The sequence below is a fragment of the Pantherophis guttatus genome, chromosome 5, assembly GCF_059756535.1.
Source record: "Pantherophis guttatus breed Tessera chromosome 5, ASM5975653v1, whole genome shotgun sequence".
Lineage (NCBI taxonomy): Eukaryota > Metazoa > Chordata > Lepidosauria > Squamata > Colubridae > Pantherophis > Pantherophis guttatus.
The window spans coordinates 104717178-104733212 of record NC_142067.1 but is presented as its reverse complement, the minus strand read 5'-3'; the positions used below and the strand labels follow the sequence as shown (position 1 = coordinate 104733212).

General features: G+C 37.5%; 1 protein-coding gene across 2 annotated transcripts in view; it reads right to left on the bottom strand.

Annotated features, from left to right (window-relative positions):
• The window catches only part of UBAC2 (UBA domain containing 2), an 88100-nt gene that overhangs the window by 23690 nt on the left and 48375 nt on the right, over positions 1–16035 (bottom strand). For both annotated transcript variants that reach the window (XM_034418436.3, XM_034418446.3), the window contains exons 5-6: positions 9821–9944; positions 7732–7779 (exon numbers count right to left, since the gene is read on the bottom strand). In XM_034418436.3, the coding sequence (XP_034274327.1) occupies positions 7732–7779; positions 9821–9944 (172 nt within the window). The remainder of the gene's footprint in view (positions 1–7731; positions 7780–9820; positions 9945–16035) is intronic.

The window sequence follows — 16035 nt, the reverse complement described above, 5'->3', positions numbered from 1 at the left end:
GAGCAGGTTAAGCATGTGGTCAGAATAGGTCCAGAATGGTGGTAGAGCCATCTGGCTATTTTTTAAAAAATGAAACATTTTTTCTTTCTTTCTTCTTCTTTTTTTAGCAAACATGCTTTGTTCAATTAATAACCTAACCAACATCATTAAAAGATGGAATATATCCAGTTAAACAACATGCTTTTTTAATATTACCCTTGAGTAATTTGAGCAGATTTCTGTGGCATTAATATGATGTGTTAACTCATATGGTTGGGTTCTGATTCACTGAATTAGGCAAATCCTGAAAACTGAATTAAGAATGTTTAAACATATACAAATGTGGAGTGATAAAAAGATGGAAATATTCACTCATTTTACTTTTCTTCTCAGTGACTTTCTGAAAAAAAAGTTACTAAATACCTGGAACAGTTTGTGAGACACCTAATTTTTTTTCTTCATCTCTAGCCACATTTAGATCCTTGTAACTGTTGTGGCCCGCCAGCGACCAGTAGATCTGGCAGCAGATTTGGACAGTGAGGAGGTTGGGGAGGAACATGGGCCAGTCCTGGAGTCTGGGGAAGGCTCTGATGAGGGCTCTGTGTCAGTGGCAGAGAGGGGGCCAGAGCATATGCCAGTTATCAGCTGCCTGTAGAGTCAGACATCAGTGAGGCACACAAACAGCTGGAGCCTGTTCCCAGTGTGCGCATGCACAGAGTTGCCATTCAAAGGGAACAGCTAAAGAACAAGCGTCAATTTGGGAGTAAGGCCACAGGTGGACAATGAATGGCCCCTGCCAGAGGGAATAAAAGAGGAGCGAAAGGGGAGTGGAGTTTGCAGGAGACAATTAGTTCATTATTGCATTCTTGCCAAGTATTGCGGAGTCTAAAAGATATTGGCCTGGCCTGTTAAAGGTCAGTAATTGTGAGCTATCTTGAAAGACTGTGGGAGAGGAAAGACTTTGCTGGAGAGAAATTCACTGTAAATTAAATAAAAGATTTATCGGGATGAGGACTCGGCTTCGTGCTGCTGGGGAAGCCTAGGTCAGAACAGTAATGAAAAGGATTATTCTGACATCAAGTATTTCCAAGACAAGGCACAATGCTATTATATATTCACCTTTACAACAAGGCTTAGCACTGTAATAATCATCACTTCCTCTCTGTTTTGGAAATACTTCCTGTATTTGCTAAATGTATGTATGTAATTACGTGCAAGAACTTCTCAATTCAGATCTGTGGAATTCTTACTGGCATTTAAAACTAGTTCACATACTTTACTATGGTGACATGTCTCTCACTTACTAGGATGTGAAAATTCATTAGAATTCAGCATTATGTGGAACTCAAACCTCTTTTATTTATTCAAAAAATCAAACTGAAAAATCCTGGCCAGTGAGTGTAGGAGGGATGGTAAAGGAGAGGTTCTGTTAATGTACTTGTGATCTTCTTCCTGACACTCCCGTCCCCACATTGTTCTCTGCCCCACAAACTTGTCAGCTAGGTCAAACAACATTCTCCAGTCATTAAACAGATCTGACTATACAGGTTTTCCTCACTTTATGCAAATTTGCTATTATGTGGTTGATCATTTTCTTTTGAGAATTGGCTTTATGTTAAAGGGAAAAAAAAACCTATTATGTGATTTGTGCCAGCCTAGTCAATTTGTGCCAAAGATCTAGAAGCAGCCCCAGCCTTCTTCCTGCCAAAATCACTTTCTGCCTTCACTTATACTTTTACCATCATGTTATATAATTCTTCTGGTTTTGCTTCCTGTCTTACACTTAACTCTATATCTGAACAACTGTTACTAAAATGGCCCTCAACATCTTATCCAATCTCTTACCCGAAAGGAAAAGGATGTAATACCAGAAAAAAAGTTGGACACCAAAATTGGAGAAAGATCGCTAGTCACAGAAGAAGTTTTTAACTTGGAAAAATCTACATGTGGGCAACCTAACAATCTATGCTAATAAAATTCATAATGCCATGATGCATTCTACCTCTTATATCAAGTGCATTAGAAATCCAGCTCTACGAAAGATGTAGAAAGGTTTTCATGCTACAGAGAACATAAAATGTATTTGGCTAACATGGTGGCTAAGAAAAAGGTTCTAAAAATGTATGACATTTGTCAATTTATCTGGGTTACAAAATGTACACTGCATCCACCACCTGCTTTTTTCCACTTGCTTTATGCAAATTTGCTTTATGTTTTCAGGAAATGTGACCTAGCATAAAGCAAGTAGAACCTGTGCTTTGTTTAAATTCCCCCATTCGGTAATGGAACCTATTATTTTAGCACTCACAAGCCAGTATTTGAACCACGTCATTGGGCTGATTCTGTAAAAGTCAAGAATTCTCTGGAACGTGACCTGCCCAAGCAACACAAGAGAGCTACCACAGAATTCAGTACTATACTGTCCAAATAGGGTCTAATTCTGGCCAATCAGTCCACATTCGTTAGCTTGAAGAGAATGGTCTTCAAGGTTGTTGCTGTTTGAATCACAGTACTCCAAAGGAGAGGAACGTATTGAGGTATGGACAGCAGGTACTGTATGTCCTACACATCATTGATAGTAGCACTTGGGACAAACCTTTCCATGTATGACTATGAGAGTTAGTGTCAAATGCACTGAGAATATGAGGGACTATTGTATGTTGAGGGTAGTGATAGGTCTACATGACCTAGGAGCTTGTGTATACACACAAAATTCAGAATTAAGGAACTTCTGTATACACTCTTACTTGTACATGCTTGAGAACAATGTCATACAACAAATATTTTTCCATGCAGGGCACAGTTTACTAGAACTCACCATAACTATTGTACCATACCAGTGTGAGAATCTATATATCACTGTCCCCATCCCCTAAAAAACTAATTTCACCTTATCTGCTTCCATTTTCCTGCTCTTTTTATCTGAATACATTTTGGAAAGCTTTGATGGCATGAGATTCCTAAATTTTGTTGGGGAAATGGATGTAGTCCCTATCTTGGGAATTTTAAAATTGTGGAGAACTATGATCATCTCAAAACAATTTTAAAAATAATCTGATCAGATTTACTCAGGTAAAACATTAGCATTGTCAGAATCCTGAGTTTTGCCCCCACTTTGCCTGTACAAATCCAAAGTCTGAAAACCTCTATGGTATATACTGTAGATTAAAATATTATTATTAAAAAATTAATGTCAGGGCCATGGTTGGTCTTCACTGAATGGCATTACTCCTTTGTCACAAAAACTTCTTACATTTCCAAATCCTGATATTTTATACCATTTGCTCCTTTAAATATATATGAGATCCTGCCCCACCAATTCCTCGTTTCTTTACCTCCCCTCAATGGTTGCATGGCAACAACAACATGTTAACCGAAAACCAAACAGAGATTGCAGTTTTTTTGCATTTGCTGACATGTGCAAACTGCATATCTATTTTAAAGAAAGCTTTATATAACATGTAAGGGGAAGTAAAGAGAGAGAGCAATTCAGTACAGTGATGAAAAATGATTGTCATAAAAGAAACTATAACCCCAAATTGTTTGTCAAAAGTAGGAGTGCTTTCAATTATAATTATAATCCTTTAATTATAGTTATGATCAGGAGAATAGAGGAGGTAGTTGCTGAACTAAAAACAGTAAACTGCAAGTCTATTTTACTCAAATTGAAGATTATGACTACGGCAGATGAGGGACTTTCCCACATTCTGGGAAAGACCCCAGTCTGGATTTTTTATAAAAATCCACTCTATTTAAGTGAAGGAATTTACTAAAAGGAAGGTGACTTAGAAAAGATACGCATTCTAAATAGAGGCAAGCAACCACAGCTACTGTCATGCTGCATTTTCTGTTCATTAGCAATCTCCACAGACATTTTACCATGTTATGTTTGAAACAATGCTGCCAAAAAGAAAATTGCAGCCAGTGTGTATGTATATGATTTTTCAGAAATTTTCAGTTACGAAAATTGGTATGTGAACTTACAAAATACATGCCTTTTAATGCTTGTTTCCTTGGGGAGAACGATGACCTGGATGACTGAGAGTCCCCATAGACATTTCCTCAGGCAAGTAGCTAAATAAAATTATCCAAGCCCTTGATTATATATAATGTCTATGCAACATCAGCTTTCCTGACTTCATGTTTGGTAGATGAGTTGGGTTTCAAATCCCATAATCTCAATGACTAAATTGGCTGCAGATTAAGTAAATTAATGTGAAAGGCACAGAATTGAGGAGATCTGATTTATTTATTTTACTAAATAAATAAATAAATAAATTTACTAAATAAATGATGAGATGCCTCCCATCTCATCAATGCAATAGTCATTTATATCATCGCGGGTCTGCTGGAATGTAGTCTCAGCAGCTATCATGAATTTTCATCAAAAATTGTATTTAGGCAGCATTGGACTCCCCAGAGACTGTTTTTGAAAGAAGAGGTATTGTGATGTTGAACTATATAGCAACACTTTGGAATATATCTCATTGGAAACTGAATTATGGTTCTATCAAGCATAGGAGTGGCTAAAAGTCTGTTTAACAAATTGGAAAGTGATATTATTCCAGACCAGAAATTTGTGATCTTGTCAGATGCAATCAACCAGAATCCACCTGTGGATAGGCCCAAACAGATACTTTATTATTAATTACTTATATTACAAGAATTTTGACAGACAGCCTGCAGATATAGACCTAAGGATTTGATCTCAGACATTTCCTCCTCTGAACTGACTCTAAACTGGAATGTTTTTTTTATTTCCCCTGGCAGAATCCCCTCCCTTTTATCTGGTGGTTCCACCACAGATCCACAATTCCACATTTTGGGAAAAGGCAGTATTTTCTATTAATCAAAAGATACAGCAATATATGTTAGTACGGCAAAGATACTGTGATATTTTACAGTTAATACTTTGTATTGGTTATATTAGTGTATTTATTAGTAAACCAGTGACTACAAGTGGTCCTCAACTTACAACCACAATTAGACCAAGAATCTGGATCATAAGTCATTGCAATTGTTAAGCAAAATACCCACATAACTATTTCACTCAACGACTGCAATCTCATTCCCAGCTGTGGTCGTTAAATGACTGCATGGGTCATTAAATGGACAGAGTGAAAGACCTGCCTGCTATAAGAAGAGAAGCTCAAATCCCTAAGGCCTAAATTTTGTTTCTCCAGTCCATTGCAGGCCTTCTCCTCTCCTCTATATGTGAAGGGAACTCCTACACTGAGATGGAAAAAGGAAGCTCAGATTTTGAGATCTGAACTTCCGCATCTGCCACAGAAATTTTCCTCTCCTCCAGGCACTAGCCTTTCTACCATTCAGAAACTTTGCATTTGCTAATTTTTTTCTGAGTAGAAAGCTAACCAACACTGTGTTTCTGAAGGCAAGAAAGGCTGATCTTCAGGTTGTAAGCTTCTTTTCTCCAACCCAGTGCAGAAGTTCCTTTCTACACATAGAGGAGCCCGGAGAAACTCCAGAACTTGGCAGCAAAAAAGAAAGCCTGGATGACAAACAGTTGCATTTCTTTTCTCCAGCCCAGTGCTGAAATTCCCTTCTGCGCATGGAATCTGAGCTTAATTTTTCCAGCCTGCCGCAGAAATCCCTCACCCCCATGCACATAAGGGAGGTGTTTAGCAGGTGGCAACAGCTTGCAAACTTTTCTGCCTCCTTTCCCAAGGATTTTCTGAGGAAACCAGCAGAGAAGATTTGAAATGCCAATCAAATGCTCGCAAAATACTTGGCAGTTTTAAGTGCAAACATGTTGCCAAATTCCTGAAATGCAATCAAATGATTCTGTCGGGTGTGGCACTCATAACTTCAAGGGTCATAAACTTTTTCTAAGTCTGTTGTAACTTCAAATGGTTGTTAAGCAACTACTTGTAAGTTGAAGACTACCTGTATTGATAAATACAATATGTAGGGTTTGGGGTTCTTTGTTTTTCTTTATAGTCTTTTGGGAGTTGTTTTTTCTTCTTTTGTTTCTATTTTTTACTTTAAATTTAAATATTGTTTTGTTAATTGTTTATGTTAAAAATGTAAAATAAAATGTAAACAAAGATTAAAAAAGGATATATATATATATATAATTAATCAAAGCTGAGAACACTGAACAAGTAATGCCTATTATAAATATTATATAAACAGATTCACAAATCAAAACTTTCCTCTTCCTTAACATTGTTTTATATTGCCCAAAATAAAACTTGTGGGTGTATGTGTTTAAACAGGCACTTTCCTTTGTAGACAGATATTTTAATCAAGAGGAACACATGGCTTTTGTGAGGTCTTCCTTATAAAATAAATTTCTTACATTTCATTAAACTTCTTTAATTTTTCAATAAAATTATTTGATTTCATTACCTCTGTTATGAAACTTTAAATTGTTTTATAGTCTATTTTTAGTCTGAATTTTAAGTATTCTGCCCTTTAGTTTATATACTTGGATAGGAAAGTTGCCTTAGAACTTTACTGAAGAATTAGATAGACACACCAGAAAAGAGCAAAATATTCTGTGGATCTTGTGATAAAGTTTCCAGTGACCAGGAAAATGATCCACTCATATGATCTGTGAAAATAACAATGGGGCTAGGAAAAACATTTGCTACAATTGCATCAATGAAACATGGCAAAATTTAGAGTCATTCAAGGGGATTTTCCAGCCATAGTTCAGCAGAAAATTTAGAACATTTATTTTATTATTTATGTACTTTATTAAAGGTATATGCTACTCAACTCCCAACAATTCTGGGCAGTTTCAGTGTTAAAAGCAAAGGGGAAAAAAGCACAAAAGACAAAAATGTGTGAAGATGGAAAGCATGACAAAGTGTGACAAAGAAATGAAGAAAAAAAAAAGAAATAACCCAATGCAGTCCAAAGGAGGTTTCACTCATGTTTACTTAGGACCCGGGCAAAGCGCAAAGTCTTCAATGCCCCTCAAAACATTAGTAGGTTGAGAGATGTCCAGATTTTGGAGGAACCTCATTCCTGAGCACAGATACTGCTACAGAGAAGATGCACTTTTGGGATCCAACAGATGTCATTGTTTAATCAAAGATGGAGCATACCAACCCTATCCGTGTGCATAGGCACAGAGCTCAACTTGTGTGAGCAACAGGTCAGTGTGCACATACGTGATTGCCCGCCAGCCTGCTGCTTCCACAAGTTGAGCTACATGTATGCTCCGATCAGCCACTCAAGCAGCTCAATTCTGAATATGCTACGGCTCAGTAGTGAGCCATGGCCCAGGAGCTGGGCTAGTAGGCTAGGCAGATAGTATGGGAGATAGGCAGTCTTGGGTAACCAGGTTCTATACCATGAAGGGCGTTATAGATTATGAACAATACCTTGAATTCTACTCCAAAACAAAAAGGCAACCAATGCAGCTCACAAAGGAAATGGTTTACCAAAGTATGCCCATCATGCCCACAGAACTTTGTTCCGGACCATTTGAAGCTTTCAAGTGTGGTTCAAGGGCAGTGCATGTAGACTGCATTGCAGAAGTCAAGCCTTGAGGTGATCAGGACATGAGTAATTGTAGGAAGGATTGTTAGTAGACTGTTCCAGATTCAAAGAAACTGCTGTTCATGCATATTCCTAAAGCAAACTGATTTTGGCAAAAGATGTAAATATGAAAGAAGAAAAAAATACAGAGAAGTAAGAATTAAAGAAAAAACACATCCCATAGATACTTTATTATACTTTAATGAAAAGTATCAAACCAGTAATTAAAATAATTATACTTACCAGCCCACTTAAGGCTACAATCCAAATGTAAGACCCAGAGGTTAAAAGCTATAAAACAAAAAGTGTGTAATTTAAAATGGAATTTAGATTGCACAGTCCTTACACTAATATTATTTCAACACTAATTCAAATACAGTAGAGGAGAGAATATCATAAATTACATTTCTGTTTTTGTGCAACAAAAGGGGCTCAAGTATTTATTTAAATGTTGTCATGAGTTTAGAACAATCTGAATGAAGGCTGAATGGAAAAGTGGAACAAAAAGAGCAGAACATTTCTAGGGTTTGCTAAGTTTTTTTAAATTGTAAAATTCAGTTTGATTTAATAAAATTATTTTCTCCAGAATCTATTATGAAAGCCAACTTCTACCGTAAACAAGTAAAAAAATGCTTTTGTTTTTCATTAGCCATCTACATATTCAAGGGGAAAAAAACAGCTTTTAAAAACAAATCAGGCAACAAAAATACTAAGAACTATATCCTTGATCACAAATTTATTTTAACTTAGTTTATACTATGATGGTTATATCAAATAGAGCAATACTAAATAGGGATGTCTGTCTATCTATCCCACATGCAATGAAGCAACTATTTATTTCTCCCTGTCATTGCTGCAAAAAGAACTGAAAATGAGCATGTAACAAACTAAAATTGGTCAACTGCATTTTTCAGGTTACCAGAAGAGAATTAGGAAGGGTTGTTTATCACTTTGCACTCTACCCTCAAAATCCAAGCTATATTGTGTACATCTTCCTTTAAAAAAAAAAAAAACTTGAAATGCATAACATAGGGTTAATAATATTTTATAAGTTTGAACATTGTTTTATCAAAAAAATTCAGCAATCTGAAAATTTATCATATATCAGATATTTAATTATTCTGCAAGAGAGATAATAATTTAGCATGATCTCAATTGCCTGCAGAATGAAAGAGCGATTATTTAACGGCACCTATCAGCTTGTTATGATAAGATTGGAGAGCAAAGCAAAGAAAGTGAAGCTATGATAATATCTAGAAAAATGTCAAGAGTTGCTCTGTCTTTGCTGTAAGATGGAAATGCTTAATCAAAGTAACAGGAGTTACAAACGTATTCTTTATCTGGTCTGAATATTTAGGGAAGTGTAAAAGTATCATCCAGACTAAAACCATATTAATAGCCTGAGCGGAAAGCTTGGTTACCAATGAAAAGCCATAGTTTTATTATTGAAGAGCCTTGGTAGTACAGGGGTTTAAGGCACCCTATTATTAAGCTTATTAAGACCAGCTGCCTGCAATTATTGCAGGGTTCGAATCTCGCCAAGGCTCAAGATTGACTCAGCCTTCCATCCTTTCTAAGGTAGGTGAAATGAGGACCCAGTTTGTGGGGGCAATAAGCTGACTTTGTATAAATATACAAAAGGAGGAAGGCTATTGCTGAGCACATTGTAAGCCACCCTGAGTCTTCGGAGAAGGGCGGCATATAAATCAAATTAAAAAAAAAAAAAAGTAGCTATCTGTCAAACTGATTACCTAAGTGTTATATAATTATTTAAAAATGGAAGAAACAGAAGATTAAGATCCTAGTATTTACCAAACCAGGCATGCCCCCAACATAAAATATTCCCTCAGGTATGTTTTTAAAAAATAGAAGTGTAGATAACACATTATCAATAAGGGAATAAATAATAAACAAATGAATTCACTAGGTTAGGATGGAAGTTAGAGTTCTACAAGAAATTTTGAACCAAAGTCCAACAAAAAGTCTAACCAAAATCTATCACAAAATAAAATATTAAAAGCACACTGAAGGTTGGTTTCCCCATTGCTAGCAATTAAAAGTGGGGTAAAGCTATGGGATGTATTAAAGTTTACCTTTCACTCACAGACAATATATGTATGTATTGAATATGATCACTAAGCTCCTATTGCTATTGCTATCAATTTACTGCACATCTACAGATTTATGCTACAGTGTTTAGTGCATTGTTAAAAAATAGTTTTGGAATTTTTAGGACAAATATTATTGTTCCAGAAGTTTCTAGAAAATAGCAGGTGCAAATGGAAAGTGCAGAACTGCTAAATCAAGGCAAAACAAATTAACACATACAAACCTGCAAACCCAATATATAAACCAGCGTCTTGTTTGTGATGGAAAATTGTCCTAGAATTTGTGTCACTTGCACTCTTGGAATGGAGGTATAAAATGGAACAAAAAGAGCAAATACAGGCCCCAAGCTGTTGAGACAAAATATATGCAAAAATGGAATATCAACATAATTCTTACAGAAAATATTAATTCTCTTCCTTAATTATTTTGATTAATCAAATGCATCTTAGTACATTTTAAAGTATTAAATACTGTATCCAGGTTTACATATTTTAATATCACATTTTTTTTGTTTAAATTAGTTTTTAATTTAAAATTAAATGCACTCAGAATAAGAGGGCTCTTTGTCTGCTTCTTACTTAAACCATCCAATAAGCCATAATTACAGTAAATGCTTTCCTCAATGAGTAAAGTCTAGAAAATGAGTTCCTTCTTCCTTCATTTGATACTCAATCACTTGGTAGGAATAACATCTCTGTCTTATCTTCTGCAAGATCTATTCTTCTTGATCACTCTTGACAAATATTAGGAGTGATTTATACATATAAATAGTCTAGAAAGTATTCAGTTTTATAAAAGCAGGAGAAGAAATATACATTTGAATACTGTATACAAACGATAGTTTTAAGAGAAGAGAATATACAATAGATACCCTGTTTCCCCCAAAATAAGACATCTCCTGATAATAAGCCCAATTGGGCTTTTGAGCACATGGTCATAAGGCCAAGCGCTTATTTCAGGGTTCAAAAAAATATAAGACAGGGTCTTATTTTCGGGGAAACATGGTAGTTTAGGCTTGAACTGTGGAGTCCTTGGGATGCACTGATGATGTTACCTAGTTGGATAACAAAATGTCTGCAAGCAACAACCAAAGTACCAAAGTCAGAGACCACCAGTGACTCCACAAATGATAATTTATATTGAGCTGCTACTTTGACACACAAGTAAATATTGCAAGAAATCAATGAAAATCAGTGCAAATGGTATTTTCTTTTAATTATTCAATATTTCAAATTCAAGTTGAAGGCAATTGCGTCTCAAAAATCTCAGCATCCATCTGAACTCAAACATAATCCACAAATGCTTCTTTAAATAAGTATTTTTTGCCAGCTATTTTCAAGGACATTTCTGTTCCTACAAATACTGTGATTGTGTTGACAGAATACTAAAATATCCTCTCAAACAGATGCAGAAAGCTACAATTCAGACATGCATAATTCAACAAACTAAAATTAATTATATTAAATTAAGAAATCAACTTTTGCCATGCTTTTTTTTTTTAAAAAAAACCAAGAATAAGTACATCTTTAGAGTGAAGGTAAAACTATCCTTAATAAGAAGTGTCATCAAAATATTAATGAATTACTGTGAAGAACAGTAAATTTATTACAGACATATGATATAATGTAACATTATGGCACGTATTGACTGAGATATTGACTTGAATCTGCACAACACATTTGCTTTAAATATGCTTGGCTTATTAGTTTATTTCTCAATGTATTCTGTCTATTTATTTAAAATACTTATATGGCCATCCATCTTATGTACAATAACACTGGGTGACTCACCCAGTGAGTCAGTAATGCTAATATCACATCTCATGGTATCCCAGCCCTACCACATCCTTGTACATATGTTGGCTTCAATCTCCCTCTAGCCTGATGCTTTCATATTTAACCAATTTGGGTCAAGCTTTGGTTCAGTAGGTTGCATAAACCCAAGCAATTTGGTTAGCGTATTATGGAAGTACTGCTAAGTTATATATTAAGGCTTAGTTTGATATGTGAACTAACAATGATTTGCTACTACAGTACATTAGAAAGCCTTTAAACCCTATCTTTTCCTCTTCTCTGTACTGTGTTGAATTAAGACAATAATTTTAATTTATTTTTGTTTCTGCATAATAGATAGTTTCAGATATTTCATAAGTTTTAAATGTCAAGTATATTCAACAAGATTAAAAAAGGAAGTTTTCCCCAACCCTTCATCTTAATGAGGGGAAAGTTCCACTGACTGATTGTTGATTCTGATAGCCTTTTTAACACCACAGCATTCTTATTCTACTTTAACATCAAAATAACCTTTTTATCTCTTTCCCTCTTGCTTCACACAAACAAAAATGTGCAGCAAATATAAAAACAGATTTCTTAGATCTTTCTCATTAATACATTCCCCAGCATCACAAAAGGCTAATGTCTTTTGTTGATCTATGATTCCTGGCATCTTCATTGTAAGAAGCTGGAGAAGCTGCTACCAAAAATGAGGAAAAGAAACCCGGGGAAGCCAGTTCTTCTTATTTGTCACACTTCTTGTCACATATCCGCAGACTTACATTTCCTGATCTTTTGTAGCTGACCATTCTCTTCCTGAGAGATCACTCTACCACAGGCCAACAAAACTCATACATGGGGAAAGGCCAGGTTTATATCTCAAAAATAATTGTGGGTCACAGAGGAATAGTTGCTGTGCTGATCAATTGTTTGGAGACTACCAGTGCAGCAACAGCTGCTAGCAGTATCCATTAGACCTGAAAGTATTTGGCAGCATATCTTTTGTGGTGGAAGAAACTGCAAAGAATTAGCAGATCCTTCCTACCAGATGTTTGATGGCAGTGGATTGATTGGTTAGTTTTTAGTGGTGTAATAGTAGGTGGGATGACCTTGGAAGACAAGAGAAGATCCGTAGATTAGACATTAGTCAGATAAGTGATATCTGAGTCCCCAGATAGAACAGGGGCATGGCAAACATCTCAAAGGAGGCCTCCCCAGTTTCTTGGGGGAGAGGTGTAGTTTCAGACTTGCAAGATTCTGTTAATGTCATCTGTAATAACATTAGGGCTACGACTTCTGGAAGTGGACTATCTCACAAGGTTGACAACCTCTGGGCTGCCATATGCATCCTGTGGGCCATTGGTTGTTTAGGTCTGCTCTATAGGAATATTTCTATTGTCAAACTGGTCTTGTGGGAAATCTTTGATTGGAGCTATGTCTGCATACTTGTTCATCTGACTTGAGCCCATACCCTGGTGTAATGGCTGGGAAAATGTGAACTTATTTAGAGCTTAGAGAAATTAGTAGAAGTGTCTACATAACATACTTAACCGAGGGAGCTGGAACCATATGGTTTCTACTTCTCTGAATTTTGTTGAGATTGAGGCATACTTTGGGGCTGCGCTGACCAGCACACTCTAGCAATATGACCCCAGTGGCCGCAGCAGTGGCAAATAGCACCCTTGAATTTGCAGGAGGTTCTCGGGTGATTCCCTCCGCAACTCAGATAACCAGTTTTAGCAGGCTTGGTGTAACCGGCCCAATTGTACTTCTTCGTCTCTTTAAGACGATTGACGTCCAAATCATTGTCCAAATCAAAAAATTCGGTCTCACTGAAATGGCCATCTCCTTCAGTATTGGCAGGCTATGTCCCCGAGGCAGCTCAGCTAATGACAGTGTGGCTAGTTCTGCGGCACACACCTCATCTAATGCCATTTGGAATGTGAGTTCATGGTTGGCTATTAATCTCCGTTTGAGGTGTTCATCTCGTGTGCCGCTCACCAGTCTGTCAAGGAGATAGTCGTCTAGATTGACGAACTCGCAGTGTCGCGCTGCTCTCCTCAGAGCTGCCACATATTGATTAATAGACTCCCCCGAGGCCTGATCTCAGTGGTAGAAGTGCTGGCGGCAAGCTATTCTAGGGGGCACAGGGGCATAATGCTTCCTCGGCTTATTCATGAATTCATCCCACATCCCCGAATGGATTGATTTGGGAGCCATTAGCGTCATGGCAGTATCAAACATTTCTGTACTGCAGAAACTCAGGAAATATGCTAGTTTACAATTGCTTGACAGATTTGTGTAGACGTTGGCAATGAGGAAACAGTCAAATCTCGCCACGTAAGCTTCCCACGATTTGGTAGTAAGGTTGAATGGAGGGAAATTCTGTGAGGACACCATTCCCGCCAATTAATTGGGGACTCATTCGCTCTGTGTGACTGTTGCCGTGCAACTTCTCGTGGCTTCTGACAGAATGTTCGCCCAGTGACAGCTCTTAGTAACTCAGCTCTATTTTGTCTGTTACCTCAGATTGGCGATCCCACCTTCATCGCCAGTGTTAAATTCAATCCTGGAAGGGGTTTGCAATGACTGAGGTGAGACGCGAGCTAATAGGTAACATTTATTCTAAGATGCTAATATTCCAGCAACAGTCACAACAAGAGCAATTGAGTTTGTTTGACAGCTCTTTTATACTAGCTGTCAAACGGCTTAGCCAATCAGGAATGAGGTAACATTTCTCTTCCTCCACTAGGGGGAAGGATCCTGGAGGGGACCTAGTACATGACATTGGTCAAACAGAAGCAATTAAAATCTGTCACTTCCCACCATTGTTGGTTTTCATGGACCATTTAGAAAACAACAACACAGTGGCCTGCCAATAGAGAAGAGGTGGCTTACTATTTTCCTAACCTTCTGCCCTTATTTCCCAATCCATGGGGCAGTGGGAGAATGAAAAGTAATATGGAAAAGAAACAGTGTTGGTACAGCAATCCTCTTTTTGTGAGTCAATCTATGATTTTATCTGTCAACATTAGATTTAACCCTCTTATCCATATTTGCATAACACAACTCACTGACAAAGGTTTAGTTCCACCAACCCTAAACCGCTTATGGGTTAAAACTAACCCCTCAAACTTGTTAATAAATGTAGCAGTTCATATATCACACCACCTCTTTCTTTGACTCAGTTATATATACCCGGAAAACAAGACTACTCATACATTTTTCCAGATTAATTAGATTTCTTTTCTTTTAGTGCCTGGTGGCTAGCGAGCAACAAAACTCTAGCTGGTCCTTTTCATCTGAAAAATGTTCTGGGATTTTGTCAGAGTCAGGGACATGCAGGAAATTGGAACATTAAAAAGTTCAATTTCCTAAATTTAAAAAATATTAATTAATATCAAGTTGTTGAGGGCTCTGGTAGTTATTGTGTTGCCAAGAGTACCACACTGCTGATAAAAATATGTAGACAAATCTTTGCCCAATATGCCTAATTATATACATACCATTGTACTTCCAAAAAAATATACAAACCCATCATATTGGAAACTGTTATTTAAGAGTTATTTTTTATGTTTCACAATATGTATAATGCTTTTCTATCCTCATTGTTTAACTGAAGTGCACTGCTGGGGAGTCTCACTGAAATTCAGTATTCTAAACCTTGTGTCAGGCCTGGAAGCCATCTTTTTCATTGGATCTTCATGCCTGCCACACTTCCTACTGTGGGAAACAGGGAGGGGGGATTGTATGGAACCAGGGTGATATATAGTAATAACAACATTCCTTTCTCAGACAGTCAAGGTCATCTGGCCTTGCACCTGGACGGCTGGAACTGGGAGGCAGCTCCAGTTGGGACGGTGCTTGGATTGGACCATGTGATGGACATGTGGGTATTGGGCAGGGACTTGAACTTTCGTTTGGGTGGGGAAAACCTGGAAGTTTTCCGATTCGGGTTTCCCCAGATGTGCCAATATGACATCTCTAATGAAATGTAACTTTGAGAAAACTCAAACTCAAACCTCTGAGTTTTCTTTTGTTGGGAGTGTTATTTGGAACTCTGACGTATTCTGGCCTGTGCCCATAATAAATATTTGATTTGATCTGATTTGATCTGAATAAGCCTTGACAAAAACACAAAAACACAATATCATTTATTTCTTTATTTCGTATCCAAGGCCACAAGTGAAACTTGATGTAACAGTTCAATAGAAAAGAATTATTGTCCTTGTCTCACAAAATCTCAAATTTCATTGAACAAAATACTTGGACTATTGTAATGCTCTCTACATGGGGCTCTCCTTGAGGAGCACGCGGAGGCTCCAACTGGCGCAGAGTGCGGCCGCGCGGGTGGTTACGGGAGCAACATGGCGCTCCCGTGTAACACCTCTCCTGCGCGAACTGCATTGGCTCCCGGTGGTCTTCCGTGTGCGCTTCAAGGTTTTGGTGACACCTTTAAAGCGCTCCATGGCTTAGGACCTGATTATTTACGGGACCACCTACTACCACAAATAGCCTCCCACTGGCCGGTACGCTCTCATAGAGAGGGTCTCCTCCGGGTGCCATCAGCCAAGCAGTGTCAACTGGCGGCCCCCAGGGGGAGGGCCTTCTCTGTGGGGGCACCTACTATCTGGAACAAGCTCCCCCCGGAGATACGGAGGATCCC